This window comes from Thunnus maccoyii, chromosome 3, assembly GCF_910596095.1.
Source record: "Thunnus maccoyii chromosome 3, fThuMac1.1, whole genome shotgun sequence".
NCBI lineage: Eukaryota > Metazoa > Chordata > Actinopteri > Scombriformes > Scombridae > Thunnus > Thunnus maccoyii.
The window spans coordinates 7,173,048-7,192,052 of NC_056535.1; the positions used below are offsets into that span (position 1 = coordinate 7,173,048).

Below are 19,005 nucleotides of genomic sequence, written 5' to 3' on the forward strand. Positions count from 1 at the left end.
TCATGAATCGTTTTGTCAGACAAGGCATCACGTTTCAAATGGTGGATGTCTCATTTTGGAGAGAGAATCTTCTTATGTATAGACAGCGATTCACAAAGATAAAAATTCACTTTGAACTGCTATCCTCTCTTTTTCTAAGCCTCAAAGACAACATTCCTCAAAGTATTGAAGATTCTCACAAAACCCACTGCTGAGTTTATATGACTGACAGACTCAGATCTCACATGTCGCCTTCCTGTCTCTTCTGTAGCAGCAACTCCAAGAGTTCTACAAGAAGCAGCAGGAACAGCTCCACCTCCAGCTCCTACAGCAGCAGCAGCAGCAGCAGCAGCAGCAGCAACAGCAGCAGCATGCAGGCAGCAAGCAGAGTAAAGAGGTAGGCTGACATCACTCCAACTGCCTGCCATTACCAAACCCGTTGGCCAGACAGAGCATGGAAGGCATGTGTGCTCCCTCCCTCAACCCCATCTGCTTCCAGACTGTGGTTAAAGCCGAGAGGAGAGGGGGAGAATCAAGTGCACTCATGCTTCTGATTAGCATGTCAGACTTGCTGGATAAATGGTAACAACTGACTGATACTGTGCTAAGAATTCAGTGTGTCTTTTTCTACAACTGCCTCCACATTTATATATATATGGTATTTTGTCTGAGCCCGAGCGTTAGTCCATTGTTTTAGATTTTTTTTTTTTTTCAAATAAACAAGTGTCCTATGCAACAAAGAGATGACCGTTCCTGTGAGCCTCATGTAGGACATAATGAAAGGCAGAAGGGAGAAAGGCAGGAACACGGTGCATATAAATCTGAGAGGCTTTTCTCGGTAATTAACATGGAAATGGCAGAGGAAGAGAAGGCATGTAATTGTGAGATATCAGTGCAGAGAGCGCTCCCAGCTTTGTTGCCTGTGTTGAGTTTTTTTTTTTTCCCCCCATCTTTCTCGCTCCCTCTCCTTCGCTCCCTCCAGTACAGCAGGGCATGCTCGTAGGCAGCAGCTTAATGTGTGTTAATGACTGGCGGATACAGGCATCACTGTGGACAAAGCAAATTATTATTGTGCGGTCAGAAGAAGTTCAAAGACGATCTGGGAATTTTTGCTCTTGTCCCCATTGAGTTCCGTGTTTGGAGACGAGGGGAAGCATAGAAAATTAAGTCCAATGTTAAAAGCAGACACACACACATCCACGCATGCTCACACTCACACACGTCCATGTGCTGTCGAAGCTCCCAACTTCAAAGTCGTAGCTCCCTAATTAATGAACTGCGGGCTTCAGTTTGGACAAGTTGTGGCGTGATGCTCCCATAAATCAACATGACAGCAGAGCTCCTCGGCCTCAGATAGGGCCTGTCACCAAGTCGCATCTGATGTAAACACTAGAGGAGCAAGGGAGAAAAGAGGGAGGGTGAGGGGGAGGCAAGGAGGTGCAATTGATCAGTTGAATGGAGTATGAGAATAAAAGAAAAAACAACTTTTGAAGCATATTATGTATGATCACAGGAAATAGATGCAGCCTCGAGAGGTTCTCCCCCTCTGCCGATGTTTTCTTTCTCTCCCCATCGCTCTCTCTTTTTTCAGTCGCATTTCTAGCAGCCATCAAAAGACAGAATAAGAATTACGCAGTGACTCCCCTGTGGCTGCCAGACAATAACCCCCTGTTGTTGCTTTGTGCCTCTTTTATTTTAAAGACATCAAAATTTAGTTTTTCAAAGATCTTTAACTTTATATTTGAAGCTTGACAATAAAGGCCTGCCAGTGCCACTCTTTATCATTTGTCAGGGACTGTATTTTTCTCTCCCTCGTGCCACTTCTTGTTAACCTCTTATTTGGTCTATTGGGTCTGGGGTTTTTAATGTGTCTGCATGCTGGGAGCGCACAGGAGCTCTTGTCAGCTGATGAGACCAGAAGAAAAAAAATGTGATGTGGAGAGAGTTAAATTCATTTGCAATACTTGATTTTTCTTTCTTCCTTTTTTTTTCTGAAAAGCCACCCTCTATTTATTTAGCATTTTGATGAAAGACATTGTTCCTTGTGAACTTCCACCCCCGTAGCACTATTATCTTTGTCTCAGACTGTCAGGGAGGAACTGGAGAAAAGAGAACCACTGAAGACATGAGAAACTTCACTCACACTGATGGAGTAAAAAAAGAACCAACCACCTTTCATAAATAGGACAGATCAGAGAAGATCACAGGCCACCTGCATCCCAAAATTCTCTGAAACCTCTGTGAGATTTCTATCATGTCTCTCACTTCTCTATCTGTTTCTCTTCTCTCATTTTGGGTTAGATCACATGTGAGCCTTTGAATGAATGTGGTTACTCTTCAATTATGAACCTCCACTACCACTGTCAAAGCGCCTTATTCCCCTGATTGATCCAATGAGACGACCCTGCTCGTTGTAGTAGACCAGTGCTGCCCAGAGCTTGATATTTAGTGAGCCAGTGCTGGAGCAGCAAGCAGGGTGTGGGGCAGAGGGAGGAGGAGGAAGGGAAAGGAAGGCCACTAGACCCTTTTGACAAGCTGAGCGGGGTGGGCGGGGGGGACCCATTTTATCTGGCTGTTTCAGTGGTTTCAGAGCCGCCAGCGAGTGACCTGACAGCCGCGTTGCACCAAGACCTTTTTTGTATGCACTCAATTGTGAGAAGTAAACAAAGTGGTGTATCCTGTGTTTGGTAACAGGGTGCGGTGCACAGCTTGGCAGCCTCAGCACTGCTTTTAGTGCCCCCTCCTCTCCTCCCACTTGACAACTGGCCTTGTATACTCATAAACAGGCCTAGTATCCTGTACAGTCTCAGGCATGCTTATTTTATCTTTATCTATTAGATTACACGTAAGGTGTCTTAATACATCTTGTTTGTTGAAATTTTGGCGAGTTGACTGAGAGTTTGTTGAAAGCAGGGATTGATGAAAGGGTTAAAAGTCATCTCTCTCCTCTGTGCCCCTGTTATCTAAATAGCATCTCCCATTTGTTTTGACTCATAGGAGATTGGGGATATTAGATAATTTCCTTCTATTTATTATTCTGACTTTGTCTGTCTTTTTCTCCTTTCCATTTTCTTCTGTTCTCTCATATCACACGTTTCACTTACCATAGCCAAAATTTTCACTGCTAACCCCAAAATCAGTAAAGACACACCAACATTTCATTAAAATGTCCTTGATGAAACAGCCGTAGCACAGTTAGATCAACAAAACAGCTATCTCTCCATCGGTCCGCAGTATGTGATTGAACACAGCTTGCTGTGCTGGTTGGGGGAAGAGTGTATCCCTGAGCCCAGCGCCATGCCTGGGAGAGTTGTGAGAGTTGCAAGGGTGGTTATTAAGCACTTTGATTTAGTCACACGTTGTTTGCTGAATTATGAATGGCTGTAATTAAATTCCTGTGGCTCTTATTATGAATGATTAACTATGTTGTTTCATTGTTTGTCATTTGCCTCCCGACTCCTCGTTAATTAAGAGAGAGAGAGAGATGTATACGCTACCTGTCTTAAGTGGGCTCAGACAAACCCACACTAAAGGCAAAATGTATGAAATTTACACTTTGCTATTGTGTGTGTTAGAACACACAAAATCTATTAACCTTGTTTTTTATGAATTAATTTAAAATGTTTTTCCTCAATGGCACACATGAACCCAGTAATGTATAAACCTGAAATCCAGCTTTACATGTTTGCACTGGCTGTTATGCTTCAACTATATATACGTATGTTTACTGATGGTGTGCCTCTTCATATTTTTGTGTGTGTATGTGTGTGTGTGCTCCACCAGCAGCAGGTGTCAGCACAGCAGTTGGCCTTCCAGCAGCAGCTCCTGCAGGTCCAGCAGGTCCAGCAGCAGCATCTGCTCAACCTCCAGAGGCAAGGGCTGCTCACCATCCAGCCTGGACAGACGGGCCTGCCGCTGCACTCCCTCACTCAGGGTCAGTACTTAATATCATCACACTGTACTGTATTACTAGCCTGCAGCTCTTTATCAAATCTCCTGTCTGTCAGTCCTCAACTGCGGGAGCATTTTGAGGTAACAAAACACTGCAGCAATACAATGTCTGGGAATGGCTCTACACCTCTTTTCACATCCAACAACAACCACAAAGTATATGCAAGTGCAAAAGTTTGGCTCGCTATTGAGTGGATATTAAAGTTGCAATATACGACATTCAGCCCCACTAGATGTCAATGTCAAACAACTATTTGCTATGTAAAGATATAGTGGAGTAATGGCAACCTGAGCAGAGAATTAAGTCACATTACCTCTGTGTGTGTTGTAATCACACACTATAAAAAATAATGGACGTAGCCAACGTGATGTCACCCACTGGTTTGTGGACTCCTGTTTTGAAGTCTCGAGTTTGCCATCTTGGATTTTAGGAGCCAGAAGTGACCATATTTGGTCAAGAGGGTGGAGCTGACTCTAGTGCTAGCTGCTAGCTTGGTTAGCATGGTGCTTTACAGTCTATGGTTAACTGTGATAATTCTAATGCTAATTTTCGCTTGTGAAAAACAGGTGTGAAACCATTAAAACAAAATGCGCTTAGTTGAAAAAACTGAACATCTCCTTAGCGGGTCTTTTAGTACAACCAAACACTGAGCAAGACTTTTTTAGACAGCCAAAATGTTACAGTTAACTTTCATGAACTGAAAACATTCTGAAATAGTAACGACTACGCCTGTACTCTGTGAATCGGGGGTTATGCTATGGTTGCGTTACCTAACCAAGGTAGTTGTCGTGGTAGTGACCTGCCCGTGACAGCACCCACCTGTGACTCAAAGCGGCCACGCCCTTAATTATGCATAACTTAAAGCCTTAATAAATTTAAATTAGCTACAGAGGCCAAAACTGTTTTTTGTACCAGGCTGTAAACATTTATTTCTGCTGTAAAGTTGGGCATTTTAACATGGTGGTCAATGGGGATTGACTCACTTTTGGAGCCAGCCTCAAGTGGCCATTCGATGAACTGCAGTTTTGGGCACATCCACGTTGGCTTCATCTTTCAGTCCTGGACAGTGCTGCTTGGTTGTAATCTGAACCTCTCTGTTCCTTATTTTGACAGTCGATCCGGCCGCACGTGCATGTTAATGCGTGTGAGTGTGCATATTAATGCGTGTGAGTTCCTCCATGTCCTCAGACGTCTGTTTTCAACATGGTGTCCTGGTCACAAGCTTTCTCATATTAGAGCTAAACAGTACACTAAAATATGTTTCTGAAAACATTTAAGGTGAGAAACAGGCAATGCAGTAACATAATCCATATCCATATTTCATCAGCACTGCCTAGTTTGACAGTTTGATCTGAGTTTCGTGAGCTGTCAATTCAGGGGCCACTTCCTTTTTCTTTTTTTTCCCAACTTCACTGAGTAAATGGTGCAGATATTTGTTTTGGTCTGAGATGCTGGTGCTATAGTGCAACATCAAGTGGGGCTGAATGTCGTATAAGTTGATGATCCTGGCCTTGGTTTTTTTGTTTTGTTTTGTTGGTTTGTTTTTTTTTTTTTTTTTTTTCCCAATGTGTTTTTCCAAAAGCTTTTCATCATGGGAATGGGAACATTTTTATTCAGATGGACCTATTTATACTGATCTTGGCACAAATTATGGGCAGCTTCACTGTAAAAATATTTGTTTGATGGGCTTCTAAAACGTAAACTTGGTATGATGCTGCATTTTTGAATTTTCAGAAATGTTTAGATACTAGTTTTCCCTTAAATCTATTTTAACACTTCTGCTGGTGTGTGTGTGTGTGTGTGTGTATATATATATATATATATATATATATACACACACATATATATATATTCAGAGTGCTTTGATCTGCTACTGTTGTTGCCCTGCTATAATACCTGTACAAATTTGCTTTGTCAAAGTGAACAATGTACCACTTAAGTCTGTAACCACATACTGTGCGTGGTTTCATTGACTCTGGACACACCTACTGTAAATCCTCACTCAACAGCTGTCTAATTTTATAAATGGTATCTCATACCTCTTGTTCAGGACATTGTACTTTTTACTGCACCATTGCAGTTTGTTTCATGTTTGGTACACTTTGTTTATTACCATCCCAGACTTTAGAGGTAAAATCCCTCTGTTTGGAAGTGAAAACAAGGGTTAGATGTGCATGATTTGTCCTTCAACTCTCTGTCCTCTGTCTGTGATTGGCATGCTGGTGGCAGTCTCCTTCAGCCTGGAGGAAGACTGGATCTATTGTTCGTAAACTGCCAGTGAACTTGTCATTGTGAAACCGCCTGTTACTTGATACGGAGTCAATACTTGTTTGGCCAGGAAGTTTATTTCTTTATTTATTCTTTAATATTTTGTTAAGGAGTGGTCCCCTTGTGACAAAGACGCCGTCATAAGGGTTTTAGAACATGACATTGACTATTCATTCCCAGCTAAGACAAACAGTTTTGAAATAACAAGATAAGGGCGATAAAAACGGGAGGGTTTGGGGGGTGCTTAGGTAATAGGCAAACACAAACATGGTTTGTACAGTGGTGTTATTGTTTGGACTGGGTATGGAATCACTCATCCGCTCGCAGACGATTGCCATGGGCACAGGCGTGGAGTGCTGCTGTGTTGTGAGTGTGCTTTGCTGAATTGCTGTGTCAGATGTCTGGCAAACACACACACACACCCCTTGAGTAAAGCATTATACGGGTGATATGGCTATGTACTGTACTTTTGATGGATTTCACAACAGTCACAGAACATCCTGTTTATACTGTGTCATCATTAAATACTGAACCGCCAAGGCATTTCACCTCATCTATAGAGTAGTGTGTGTGTAGTTGTGTGCTGAATTTATATTCCTTATACCTTTTCAGTTTTTTAACAATTAATACAATTAATCATATTAAAATAGTGATTTCAGTTTACACATCTATGCATTCTCATTCTTAAATGATTAGTTTTGCAGTATGTGCATTAGTAGGGATATCTCATGAATAAAATCAGGCCCTTTTAATTTCTCCCTGAGATGCATCAATAAATGACAAGATTCAGCCACACAAACATAAATAATTGGAGCCTTATACAGTGCAGTACCATACTAAACACAGTATCATAGACATGGAAATATTTTATTTCACATATTATTTCTCAAAGAATCCTGAAATACAATCTTACTTTCAATCCTGAGTGAGAATATTATGATTCTCTTTTTACAATAATTTTTTCAGCCATACCACTGTATTTAAATAGAGCATACTGTAAACTGAGGGGGTAATTTCTCTTGGGTTTTGTTTGCATAAACAGTAAGATGAGGAACTGAATCTCTTCACGTACAGTTACTGGGTTTCAGTTTGTTACAACCAGTCAAACCTGGTTAGTTTGCCCTTGCAATCTATTGATGTTTAACTCTGTGCCTCCGACAGCTGTTACAACACTTAGGCTAGTGCTTCAGGCCCCCAGTTTGTCTTCCTATTCTACACATTTTCTGCTTGACTGTTTGAAGTTATTGATGACCTTTCTGTTTTCCACATCACTAAACTCTTTCATGCATCAGCGGGCCAGGCCTATGGTGCTCAGATCTAATCTACAATATTCAGCTAGCAGTTAGCACTGCATCGGAAGTGATGAGTTGATCTGCTCTATTTGGGTCCTCGTGATTATGGATTCAAACTTGGGGGCAGTAAATTGGCATGACTTCTTAATGGATGATTTTTATTTCTTTCATTTCAAAATATAGATATCAGTGTTATTTTAAAAGGCCACTGTTATCACATGAAATCCACTATATCCTTTATTCTTGTGCTGAAACAATGTAAAGGTTTTCAAATAATAGGTCACTGTAACAGAGTAATTAAAGAAAAGTAAGTGCAATCTGCAGTTTTGTCTTGGGTACTATAATGCAGTTTACAACTCATTTTTGTATCTGTCCCCTGTTTAGTTACATTACTGATTCATTACATTAATGATTACAGTCATTTTTCTGCCAAAACGATGGACTGAAGGAATGCATTTGAAATTAGCTTTTCAAAAAATATGATAGCACTAATTAAGTATAAACTTGTAGATAACAGTTTTGAGTGAAAAACAATTGCTCATTTTATCTGGAGTATAATTTGTTTCTCTTGTCGTAAATTCTTTTGACATTAATGTTCAAAGTCTTGGAAGCGGCCAGACGGTATCTGTTATGAATTACAACAATGTGTTTGGGAGGATATAACTCTCATAAATATAAATTTGATCCAACCACCTCCTTCCCCCCTCCTCACAAAAAGCCTGTCCTCTTGACCTGATGAGTGAGTCAGTGGCTGTTCAGGCTCACGTCGAGGTGTTTGTGTGTGTGCATGCCAGTGTGTGTGTGTGTGTGTGTGTGTGTGTGTGTGTGTCACAGAGGTGGACAGTGTGTGCACATCCTGGCTAAAATGGCCCTACACCCTTTCAGGTTGCTCTGCAAGAGAGTGAATTCTTGTAGCTGCACAACATCATTTAAGCTGTCTAGGAGAGGCCAGTGGGACAGTGACAAGACAAATTTGTCCGTAATATGAAAGCAAAGAATGTGGCGAGCCATGAAGTGCTCACAGAACAGCAGCACATCAGGGACAGCGGTGGGTAATGCGGCTGACCTGTCAGTGATTGATACATCCAGCAGTGGGCTACTGGTAATAGTTCCTGCAGCATTAGGACAGGACATATTTCAGGCCTAAGGGGTGCATATCAGCAGGCCAGTGATTACGGCAACATAAACAGGGGTGCAGTAAAGGTCCCAGCCTGACGGAACAATAAACTAATAGCGATGTCACTGTCCCCCCATGGCACCGGCACTGTGTGTGAGAAGTAACAGCTCGGTTTAAATAGCCCGGAGCACTGGGGGCCATTTTTTATTTGGGGGATGATGGCCTGCAACTGATGTCATTATGAACCTTAAATCAACTTTCTGCTTGCTTGAACATGGTCACCTGGGTACAGGGGGACAAGGACAGGAAAAGGTTGAAGAGCTCGGCCTGTCTCGGTGCCAGAGCTACCTGCAGAGGTAAAATTGAGTTGGGAGGCCGGTGATCAATCAAGTGTCCCAACAACATACATTTTTTAAAGTGCTTGTCCGTATTTCCCAGTCGTAATGAGTGGAATAGTTGTGTTGAAAAATGGAAAGAGGAAAGATAAACCAATCCAGCATTTAAAGGATGGACAAACTGGGGACTCAAGAAAGAGGATTTACAGATCAATGTCATTATGTGTCCCACAGTAATCAGATGGAGACCTCTCCAGAAGAAACTCAATGCGTTTTGTCCAAACACAAAATATAATACCCTGTGAGACATTTGTGTAATGGTATTTTATTGTCATTTATGTGGAATCATGAGCCATAGCTGTTGTTGAGTTTGAAGAGGTTAGGGTTAGATAGGAGAAGCAAGAGGGGAGAGGCAAACAGAGAGCAATAAAACTACAGACTAGATCCAGAAAGAGACAGCTTGGTCCCACTCCGTTACCTCTCTCATCAGACCGGTCTATCCGTTGCGGTTTCATCTGAGTAAACAGTGGTGTCGGGGTCACCAGGACTGCTGGGTAATTGAGCCAGTGTGGGCCGCCCTGTCAAGCACATCGGCTAAAAATACATCGCCCACTGTCACCGGGCACCAAGTGGGGGGAAAATGATTGTTCCTGCTGTCGGAGCGCAGGACATTCGCATCACCAGTGACCTTCCCCTTCTAAACCAGCCATCACAGAAAAAAAGAAACACGAAAATAAAACTTTTCTTCCAAAGTCTCCATATACCATCAAAACAACAATGGATCCTTTGATAATGCAACTGGAAATCAGTAAGCAGTGGATTTGCATGCTACAACACAGGCCTCAATATTAAGCATGTTTAGCCTGTCATGGACGTGCACTTCGATTAGGGCACATCAAGGCATTGAAGAGAATAAGTGAGAATACAGGCAGGCAGAATAGAGCGAGCATGTTTAAATATTCGAATGAGGAAAGACGCTCCTTGGAACGTGGAAAGGTTATTGATTTGTCCTGCAATCATTTCCTGCTCTTTGATATGCAAACGATCTAGTGTGAATTTACAGCAATCCTATCAGACTCATTTCACAGTTCTTAGCCCCTACGTCTCTCTGGAGTCCTCCGCCTCATTAGGCCAATGTTCTCCATTACCAGCATAATTAAAATCTTTAGTAGCTTATCAAATTAAAAATATTTTTGCTGATCGTATTGAGATCTTCACCTCAGAGTTATTTTCCACAACAGGAATAAATTAAGACTAAGCATTTTGCACACAATGTATTACAATCTGGTGCTTGAAAGGAGCACTTCTGGTATCTATAGAGCTGGTGATGAGAAACGGGAAGGGGGATCCAGAGAATATAAACCCAAGTAGATAAGCATGTGCAAATCATCTTTCATTTGCCAGTGCTCATTTTGAGAATGGATTTAATTAATTGTAATGTTAAACGAGTGGTCTTGCCCATTTGCTCTGTGGTTAAATTCACCACATATCCAAGGGCTTCTTTCACCATGCTTATAACATGTGGCTTAGTTAACACAGATTTGAATACCCATACAAATCCACACACATTCCCTATTAGATCTCTCAGTAGGCTATTAAAATATGGCTAACCCAGATGCCATCTGTTGTGACTGAAAATACAAATAGCCACAGACTCTGCGCTCATGAGGCTTAATCTTATTTTACATATCAGCTTTATCCTCATTTGTGTCAAATGAAAGCAGACTACTACGGCACAGTAACAGACACACCATAGATGGACACATATATATTGCGTGCCAACAAAGGCTCTCTTCTCACAGACGTGGAAAGTGGGGTGCACAAACACGGCATTATCCTTCTTCATCCCGACTCTGGCCCTGGGTGTCGGGATCGCTGTCACTCATAGGCAGAAAAAACACACGCACTCCATAGATGTGTTTCCAGCACACAGAAAAATGTCTTCTGTCTTCAAGGGATTTTTTTTTTTCAAAGGGCTGTGTGAGCTACAGTGTGCTTGACTTGTTAAATGAGGTTTAAGTCTTCTGTGTCAATTGGAGGCGGTGCAGAGCTTTAAGTATTTTGCACATTAATGCTCTTTTGAGAATATTACCCCAGGGTCCTGTTTCTCAAGGAGGCAGGGGTGGGATGTTTTCTAGTGTTGCTATTGTAAACTTTTTGTTGTGTGTGTTCTGCACATGTCTGTTGTTGAGAGAAAATGATGGTGATTATTCCGATTTCATGCCTTGTCTGGGTGTTAATTATTTACTCTGGGCATGAAATTTGCGTGAATGCCAGGGATTTGTGTATACAAACACGCTTCAGATCACGGGAAAAATGGGAGGGAGAGAAGGAGGTGGAGGAGAAGGGGAGGCAAGAGCTCTCAGTGCATTACCCTGTAGTGGAATATTTTCTAATTAATACGCGGCTTTGTTTACAGACACTTTCATTTAATTAAGTGATGAAGAAGAGAGTTGGATTAGCTGTTAATTGATTTAATTATCCAATTTGTTTGTCTCAGGCATGATTCCAGCAGAGCTGCAGCAACTGTGGAAGGAAGTGACAAATGCTAACGTGAAGGAGGAGCACAACAACAGCAGCAACAATGGCCACCGGGGCCTTGACCTGTCCTCCCCGGCACCGCCAAAGAACACACTCCTCAACCAGCATGCCTCCACCAACGGGCAGTACATGAGTCACAAGAGAGAAGTGTGAGTACCTCCCTCTGCAAAGCCTTTTATATGTTTTTGTTGTCTTTCTTTTATTTTTTTTATTTGATTTTCTCACATGTTTTGCATGCTCTCACAATGGGTCCGTGAAGACATAAAAGCTGCAAATGATCACAGCTAACGGCTTCATACAACAAGTTTTTCAAAGAGACGTACGTTACATTATATGTAACCTACAACTGTTAATTAGATGTGAAACGGTCTTTTCTGTCATCTTTGTCTAAAGCAAACAGAAGGCCTGTGTGGCGTATATTCCCATTTAAAATAGCAATTTCTCACAGGGCCTCAGTTGATGGACATGTCCCCATAGGGTTTGCACAGAGATTGCTATTAATTTATCATTTGTAAGTATTATTTTCATTAAGTCCAACACAGTTTTCTGTATGCAAGTGGGGATTTTATAGGAACACCTGGAAGGAATACAGGGATTTGAAGAAATGTGCATGCAGTCGTAGTGGGATCCCCATACTGTTAATGAGAGGGTCAATACCTTGACCTGTTCCTGCTATTGTTTCACTTGCACATAGGAAAATGCAGCTGTGGCTTAAACAGCATTTCCATGAGAACATTTAAAAAGCTCTGAAAAGCTCCTTGTCGACCAGGAACTTTCTGATGTGTATAATCAATCGATGATCACCTGTCAGTTCAGGAGGAAGAAACATACAATAAACTCTTATGTGCTAGGAAAAACAAACACTGGGTGTATCATATTTTCAAAACCAGGATGAATCATCTATGAAAGGCATTTGCTCTCTGAGATGAGTGTGTGTGTGTCTTTAAGGAAGGAATTAATTTGGCATCTTACACATTTGCTTGTTTTCTTGCACCAAAGCCTGATCTTTGAACTGCTAGTGCGGAGCCTCCAGGCACCATGAGCTCACTGCGTAACATCTGACTTGTGTTTCAGTGATCAAAACCCACGCGTCATTATGAAAGCAATGCCGATGAAAACAAGTTTAGCACAGTAAACCAGCAGGCCTTTGGAGGTGAAGAGGGGCTGCTAGTGGGGGGAGGGAGGGCACAGGGGGTTGGAGAGAGTGACACAAAGAGTGTGATTTACTAATGTCAAGATACAAAAAGAAGGCAGCTATTTCCTTTCAAGTAGTGCTATCGGTTTTAAATAGATTCACGCCATATTACCTGTACAGACTTATCCTCTTTGCTGTGTTTCAAAGTTATCTTCTAACACAGACATGCACACAGAGACGCACACACCGGAGAAAAATAAAATAAAAAATGGGCGTTAGTTGCTCCCCACTTGACAGTATCCACAGGCTTCCAGTGCTTCATCCAGTGTCTGGCTGAATGTCTGGTTTTTGTGTAGTCAAAGACAAATCGCAGGGGAGGATATTGACTCGCTCACTCCATCACACATTGTCGCAAGCGAGCAAACAAGGTGAGCATCGATGGCAGGAAAAGGCAAGAACCAGTCTCAGCTGAGGGCTCCATGAAACATTGGAGAAGACATAACGCAAGAGCTGGCAGCCCTCTGCCTTGCGCTGACTGTCAGAGATTAAAGAAGATGTCAACAGCAGTTTAACACAAGCTTAAGTGAAGAAGGCAGTCTCAGTCTGAATATTCTCGCAGTATCTTAGATCTGTCAGAAAACCAAGCAGGTTATTCTCATCCACCCCATCTGCTCCAGAAAGTCGTGGATTACCTACCTAGAGTTTCAAATGCGCAGTTACTAGGAACAGATGACTGATACAAAGTGAACACAAAACATTCCTTATTAAATCCTGAATGATGCTAATTTAGATTCACACAACCAATAAGCCTTTCTTGTGTTCATTTTGGAACGTTTAAATCGCACAACTATCAAGAGCATTATTGCTCTTCTTTTGATGATGCAGACTCAATTCTAATCAGGCTGCATGGGAAAAAAATGAAATATTATTAAGTATGATTATTCTAAGCAAGGCTCTGAGAAAACGTCTGTGTTATAATCCAGGGATTTGAATAATCAGGTTGAAGATAATGGGCTGGGCCGGCCTGGGCGTAAATAGAGAGCATCCACTCATCCTCCCAGTGCTGAACTTAATGAACTTTTAATTGATGCGGTTTTGCAAGTCCTTTTGTCATGCAACAGAAACAAGCCTCTCTGCTGATGGGCCTGTTTTCCCGACTGGCTTCAGATTGGTTTACAGCAGGCCCTAAGTACCATGTAGTTAGTTTCATGTGTCATATAAAATCTGCCCAGGCACAACGACGCCTGCAACTAAAACCTTAAGTGCATCCACAGTAATCACTCACCGGCTTTGCACTTCCGTCTTAAGGAAGGAGGAGAAATTCAATCACTGCCGGCTTGACACACCGAAGACGAGGCACGTGTTCCTGCTTTTAGTTGTCTCAAAGAACACTCTGGCAAAGCAAGCTGGGATTTCTGTTTGTCTGAATAACATCCCTGATATGACCAGGGTCTGAGTCACTCAATCTGTCAGTCCATGTTGTTTCCCAGCCCGAGAACTGTGATGCATAGATAGAGATATACCCCTGTGAGCCAGGTCATCTTTATTCAATGATTTGCTTATTTAAATGAAATGTGCCTGATCTGTATCTGACACAAATTCCCAATACGGTGCTGCATCAGCTTTGTAGGGGGAGCATCCTCACAAAGCGCTTGGCCCACTTTACTTCCCAACAACCATCAGTAAGCACAGCTCGGGGACTATAACACAGCAATCTGTTAAGGAGATAAATAATCAGATTTGGCACAGCACTCCCATCTCTCTCGCCTTTGATTTGTCTTACACAAGAAAAAAATGATAATTAAATCATTTAGGGTAAACCATGCAGTGGCACAGAGAAGACAGACAGAAGGAGAGGATTGAGTATAGGGCCTAGAGAGTTGAAGAGGGATGGGGGTGATTGTTGAGGGGGGGGCGGGGGGGGGGGGGGGGGGGGCACAAGGGAATAGGCTAACATTAGCAGAAACAGTGAGGGAAAGTGTTGTGACTGGTTTCACACACTGCAGCCAGACTCTGACCTACCATGGTGGACATCAATCTCCTCACTTTTGCTGATAGATTGAGCCCATCAGCACACAGTGCCATAGATCATGAGTTGTTTATGGCCCAAAGCATCTCATCAAAAGAAGTGAACTTGAAAACAACTGGCTACAAGCTGTCGAAGTCATCTTTGTGTGCAGTTCCTCTTGTCTGTCTGTCTACACATAAACACAGTGCAACACCTGGAAGATTCAGACATTTCTGCCCGGTTCTATAGGCACTTTAATGTTCCTTCTCCTCTAAAGGAAGCTGATGACACGGTTTTCCTCACAAGATCATTAGAGTGTTCTTCCCCCGGGCTGCCTGACAATAATAACATCCTGACAGACCTGTCGTGGGTGCAAGTCAAATTTAACGCAACGCAGGGAACTGCAGAGCGTTTCTTTTTTTTTTTTCTTTTTTTTTTCATAGTGCTGAACGTGTTCTCAAATGGGAGAAAACCCCATGAATCCTACACTCTTCTCCTATTACACTAATGTAGCTCATTTGGTGTAAATTCTGTCATTTACTACTGTTTAGCCATCCACCGTTTAAAAGGGCTCTTCTGCTGCTAGCCCCTCACAGCGCTTTGTGCTCACTGATTCCCAGCGCACTCCACATTTCAATATCTTATTAATACAGAATTAACCAACAAGCCTGCTCGCAAAGAATTAAAAAAGGATCTCTTTAAATTAAAAACCAGCATTACCTTCACCAGTCCACACATTTCCTTGTTAAAAACTCATTATAATAGGTCTTCCGCCATCTATTTATTAGCTGTATCAAAACAGAGGTCTTAATGTGAATGCATAATTCATAATTGAATAAAAAAAAAATCTGACTTTTGAAAGAGGGAGAAAAAGCTGCTAACCACATTCATGAATGCTTGACTGCTTCCTAATTGCAATGCAATTATCACATGTTATGAACAATGTGAACTCTTAAGCAAGTAATTATAACACAAGGAAACCTGTGACGACCTTTAAAATTTCCTACTTGAGGTACAGCTTTACTAACATTGATACAAATGAGATTTTAATCTGAACATCAGCTTGTTTAATCCTGCAAAATTGGCAAATGGTTAGATTACTTTCTTTTTTGTTAATTCATTTTTTACATCAATTTTTTAAGACAAAGCAGATGGATGATTGGATGAGCAATGCAAGATGTTATTTTTGATATTTAAATTTTTAAGACATCCCCTGAAGTAGTAGTAGTATTAGAAATGATCTCTTGTCGTATATACGTATATGAATGAGATTTTCAAGGCTAGGAGTTATTCCCAAATGGGAACACAACAGTTTGTGGTGTAATGAATCTCCCTATCCGGCCCGTTGTCATAGAGAGCAAGTCTCAGACTGGAGGAGAGGCAGCAGCACTGTGCTCACGAGCCACCAGAAGCACAGGTGGTAGCGATATAGGCCAGTCCCCCAGGCTCTTGTAGCTGAAAGTTGTGTGTCTTGTATAGTGCCTGTGTCCATATGGCTGCCTGTCTCGCTCTCTTAGCAGACATTGCCTCCACACAGGCCGCTTTTTCTCAGCACTGATTGTGGTTAGCTGTGGTTCCACGCCTCTCGCCATATGGAAGATGTTGTAAAGTTTGTTTTTCAGGGATGTTCCCGCTATTTAGACTGATTGTACGAAGCCATGCGCTCCCCATGGATATGTGCTTGTCAGCCCCTGGTGACATGGATTGGTCAGTAGATAAATTGATACCAGGCAGGGATGTTTACAGTTTGTGCACGATGTGAAAGTGCCTGATGCTTTGGAGGGGGTTTCATATTGTGGCGCACGCTCCTCCAGGTGGGCTCTGGGACATGATGCAGCAGGCAGCGCAGGAAAGCCAGCGACTGAGGGAGCGCCCTGGCAGTCTTGATCAAAGTGAATTGTGAACATGGCTCAGTGATACTAAATAATTACATATTGATTCGATTGTGTTTTCACAACATGAGCCCCCTATTTTAAGAGCAGGGCAAGCAGAGATCACATAGATACCCTGATTCCACACAGCCCAAGGATCCAAGATGAAGTTGAAGTCAATGTTTTCATGTGGAAATAACATACAGCACACACAGGGAGGTGCTAACCAGGCAACAGCTGTAACAGTGGACACCATCATCTTTGACCCCTTGACCACAGGCCTGTAACCGTGTTTATGTTCCAGAAAACTTGTGATCTATTTTCATTAATGGCTGTTTCTCTGTCTCTGCATCTCTCTTCCAGATCCACGCTAGAAGAGCCTTCCCCCCACAGTCACCCTCTCTATGGTCATGGTGTTTGCAAGTGGCCTGGATGTGAAGCGGTCTTTGATGATTTCCAGTCATTCCTCAAGTAAGTAAAAGTCATACTCGGAGCTACATTTCTATCCAAGTTTGTTTGTCCTCGTGTTGGGTCGATTACACATTTTGTGACCCCCAGCGACTCAGAGGCACTACAGGTGCAGCTGGTTGTTATTCCTGAGTGTGGGTGCCGGGGTTGGCCCTCACTTGACAAGGGTACTGTGGCGGGGTCTCCTTCTGAGAACGGCATGGGCCTCTAATTCCTGTGATAAGTGCAGTTCCCATGGTGACGGGGGCCGTTTTTCCCAAACAAACAACGGTAGGATGTTTATCTGTGGCAGCCCACACTTAGGGCGCACTGCATGTTTGCCCTTGTCACTGGACAGGGGGATTGGTGTGTGTCTTTGACTGCCTCGCTCAGCTCTTTCTGTCTCTTCAGTGGTCTGTTTGTCTCCCCCCCTCCTTTCTCAAGCTTTATTTTTTTGTCTCGTTTTTTGGTTAAAAGTGTTTCTTCGTTTTATTGTATCACACCTCAACACTATGTATGCATGCAAAAGCAGCAAATTAACCATGTATACTGTACCTAGAGAGCTTCAGCTAACTCAGCATCACCTGCTGTGTAGCATCTTTTCAGTGTGAACTGTGTAACAGGTTCGACCCCGTCCAGCCTGACACAGGCCTTTGTTTTGCACCATGATTCCCTGTCTGAGTCAGACCCCTGGTTTACTAATCAACCCTGTGTGCAGTGTGCTGTAGGTAATCCAACACATAACAGCGCCATGGTTACGGAGAGGATGAAAACATCTGCGTTGTGGCAGCAGATCAATGGCTCACTGTCACCCCGGATTAGTCGCACTTTAAACAAGATATGACACAATTCCATTATCCTAAAACAAGCACTCAGCGAACACACAGTTTCCTCACAGACGCAGGAGAGAAAGGTGCTGCGGCGGGCCGCCTCACAGACAGCTGAAAGTTTTGACTTTCTTTGTCAACATTCTGAATCCTCTTTTGATCGTTTAAATAATCCACTTTGAGCGCAGTTTGCCTTTGAAAAGCATATCACACTAGATTGTTTAGTAGTTGGATATGAAGTGCAGCACCATTTCTGTGGGAGATGAAAAAAGAGGCAGTTATGTATTTTTATTTTGATTTAATAAACATCTTGTGACACATAGTTATTAAACCATGGATTACACACAAACACTTTCACACATAGACACACATATTTTAGCTTTGGGAGGGCCCCTTTAAATCCATCACTATTTATTGTATTCTGACATTGCCTCACCCTTTGTTTATAGAAGAGAGGGGAATTAAATTCTATGCGCCCGGTAGAGCTCTGCCTTAAAAAGTCTCTAAGTGCACTCTGCTATGTTTTTACAAGTGTTTTTATCATGGCAACATCTTGTTTACTTTAGTTGCCTGCTCAAACTGCTTGGAACATGTTAAGAAAACATTTGGGGAGAGTCTCCACAAAGCTGCCTTTGTTTAACAGCAGGCAAGAGTGCGAGCAGCTCACCAAGGTGTTAACTCTCAAACCCTTAAGCACTTCCACATGAAACCCAGCAACTGATACTGCAGGCCTCCAAAAAGAATCAAAAATAAAAACAAAGAATACATCAGGCATTATAATGCTTTTACAAAAGTCTCCTAAGGTTGAGAGAAATGTTGAAAATATAAGTGAAGAGAGGTGTGTGTGTGTGTGTGTTTCTGTGAGTGTGTAGTCAGCAGAACACAGTGTACTGTGTACCAGAGAGAAAGAAAGGTGAGGAGGACTCTAACGTCAACCAGATTTCAGCTCCACATGCCAACAGTAACAACTAACAGGGGACTGAAATGTTGTTTTAAACTGTGTGTGTATTTATTCTATCTTTTAAAGAAAACATTACATACCTACACGCACTATTTTGATAAATACAAAGCACCAAATCCCTGTTCCTGTTTTCGGGTTCAGCACACAGATGGGTGGGGTTGGGTTCATAGCGGAGCCTGGTGTTTTTATCGGGGTCAAGACCTATCTCTTCAGTGTCCAGTTAGAGGTCAGAGCCAGTGAAACACTGCAGTGCCCTCTAGTGCTGCACTGTC

The 19,005-nt window shown here is 42.4% G+C and overlaps 1 protein-coding gene across 1 annotated transcript in view; it reads left to right on the top strand.

Annotated features, from left to right (window-relative positions):
• foxp1b (forkhead box P1b) overlaps nt 1-19,005 on the top strand; it is a 154,552-nt gene that overhangs the window by 119,966 nt on the left and 15,581 nt on the right. The window contains exons 9-12 of the mRNA XM_042405728.1: nt 251-376; nt 3,763-3,913; nt 11,444-11,633; nt 16,862-16,969. Of these exons, the coding sequence (XP_042261662.1) occupies nt 251-376; nt 3,763-3,913; nt 11,444-11,633; nt 16,862-16,969 (575 nt within the window). The remainder of the gene's footprint in view (nt 1-250; nt 377-3,762; nt 3,914-11,443; nt 11,634-16,861; nt 16,970-19,005) is intronic.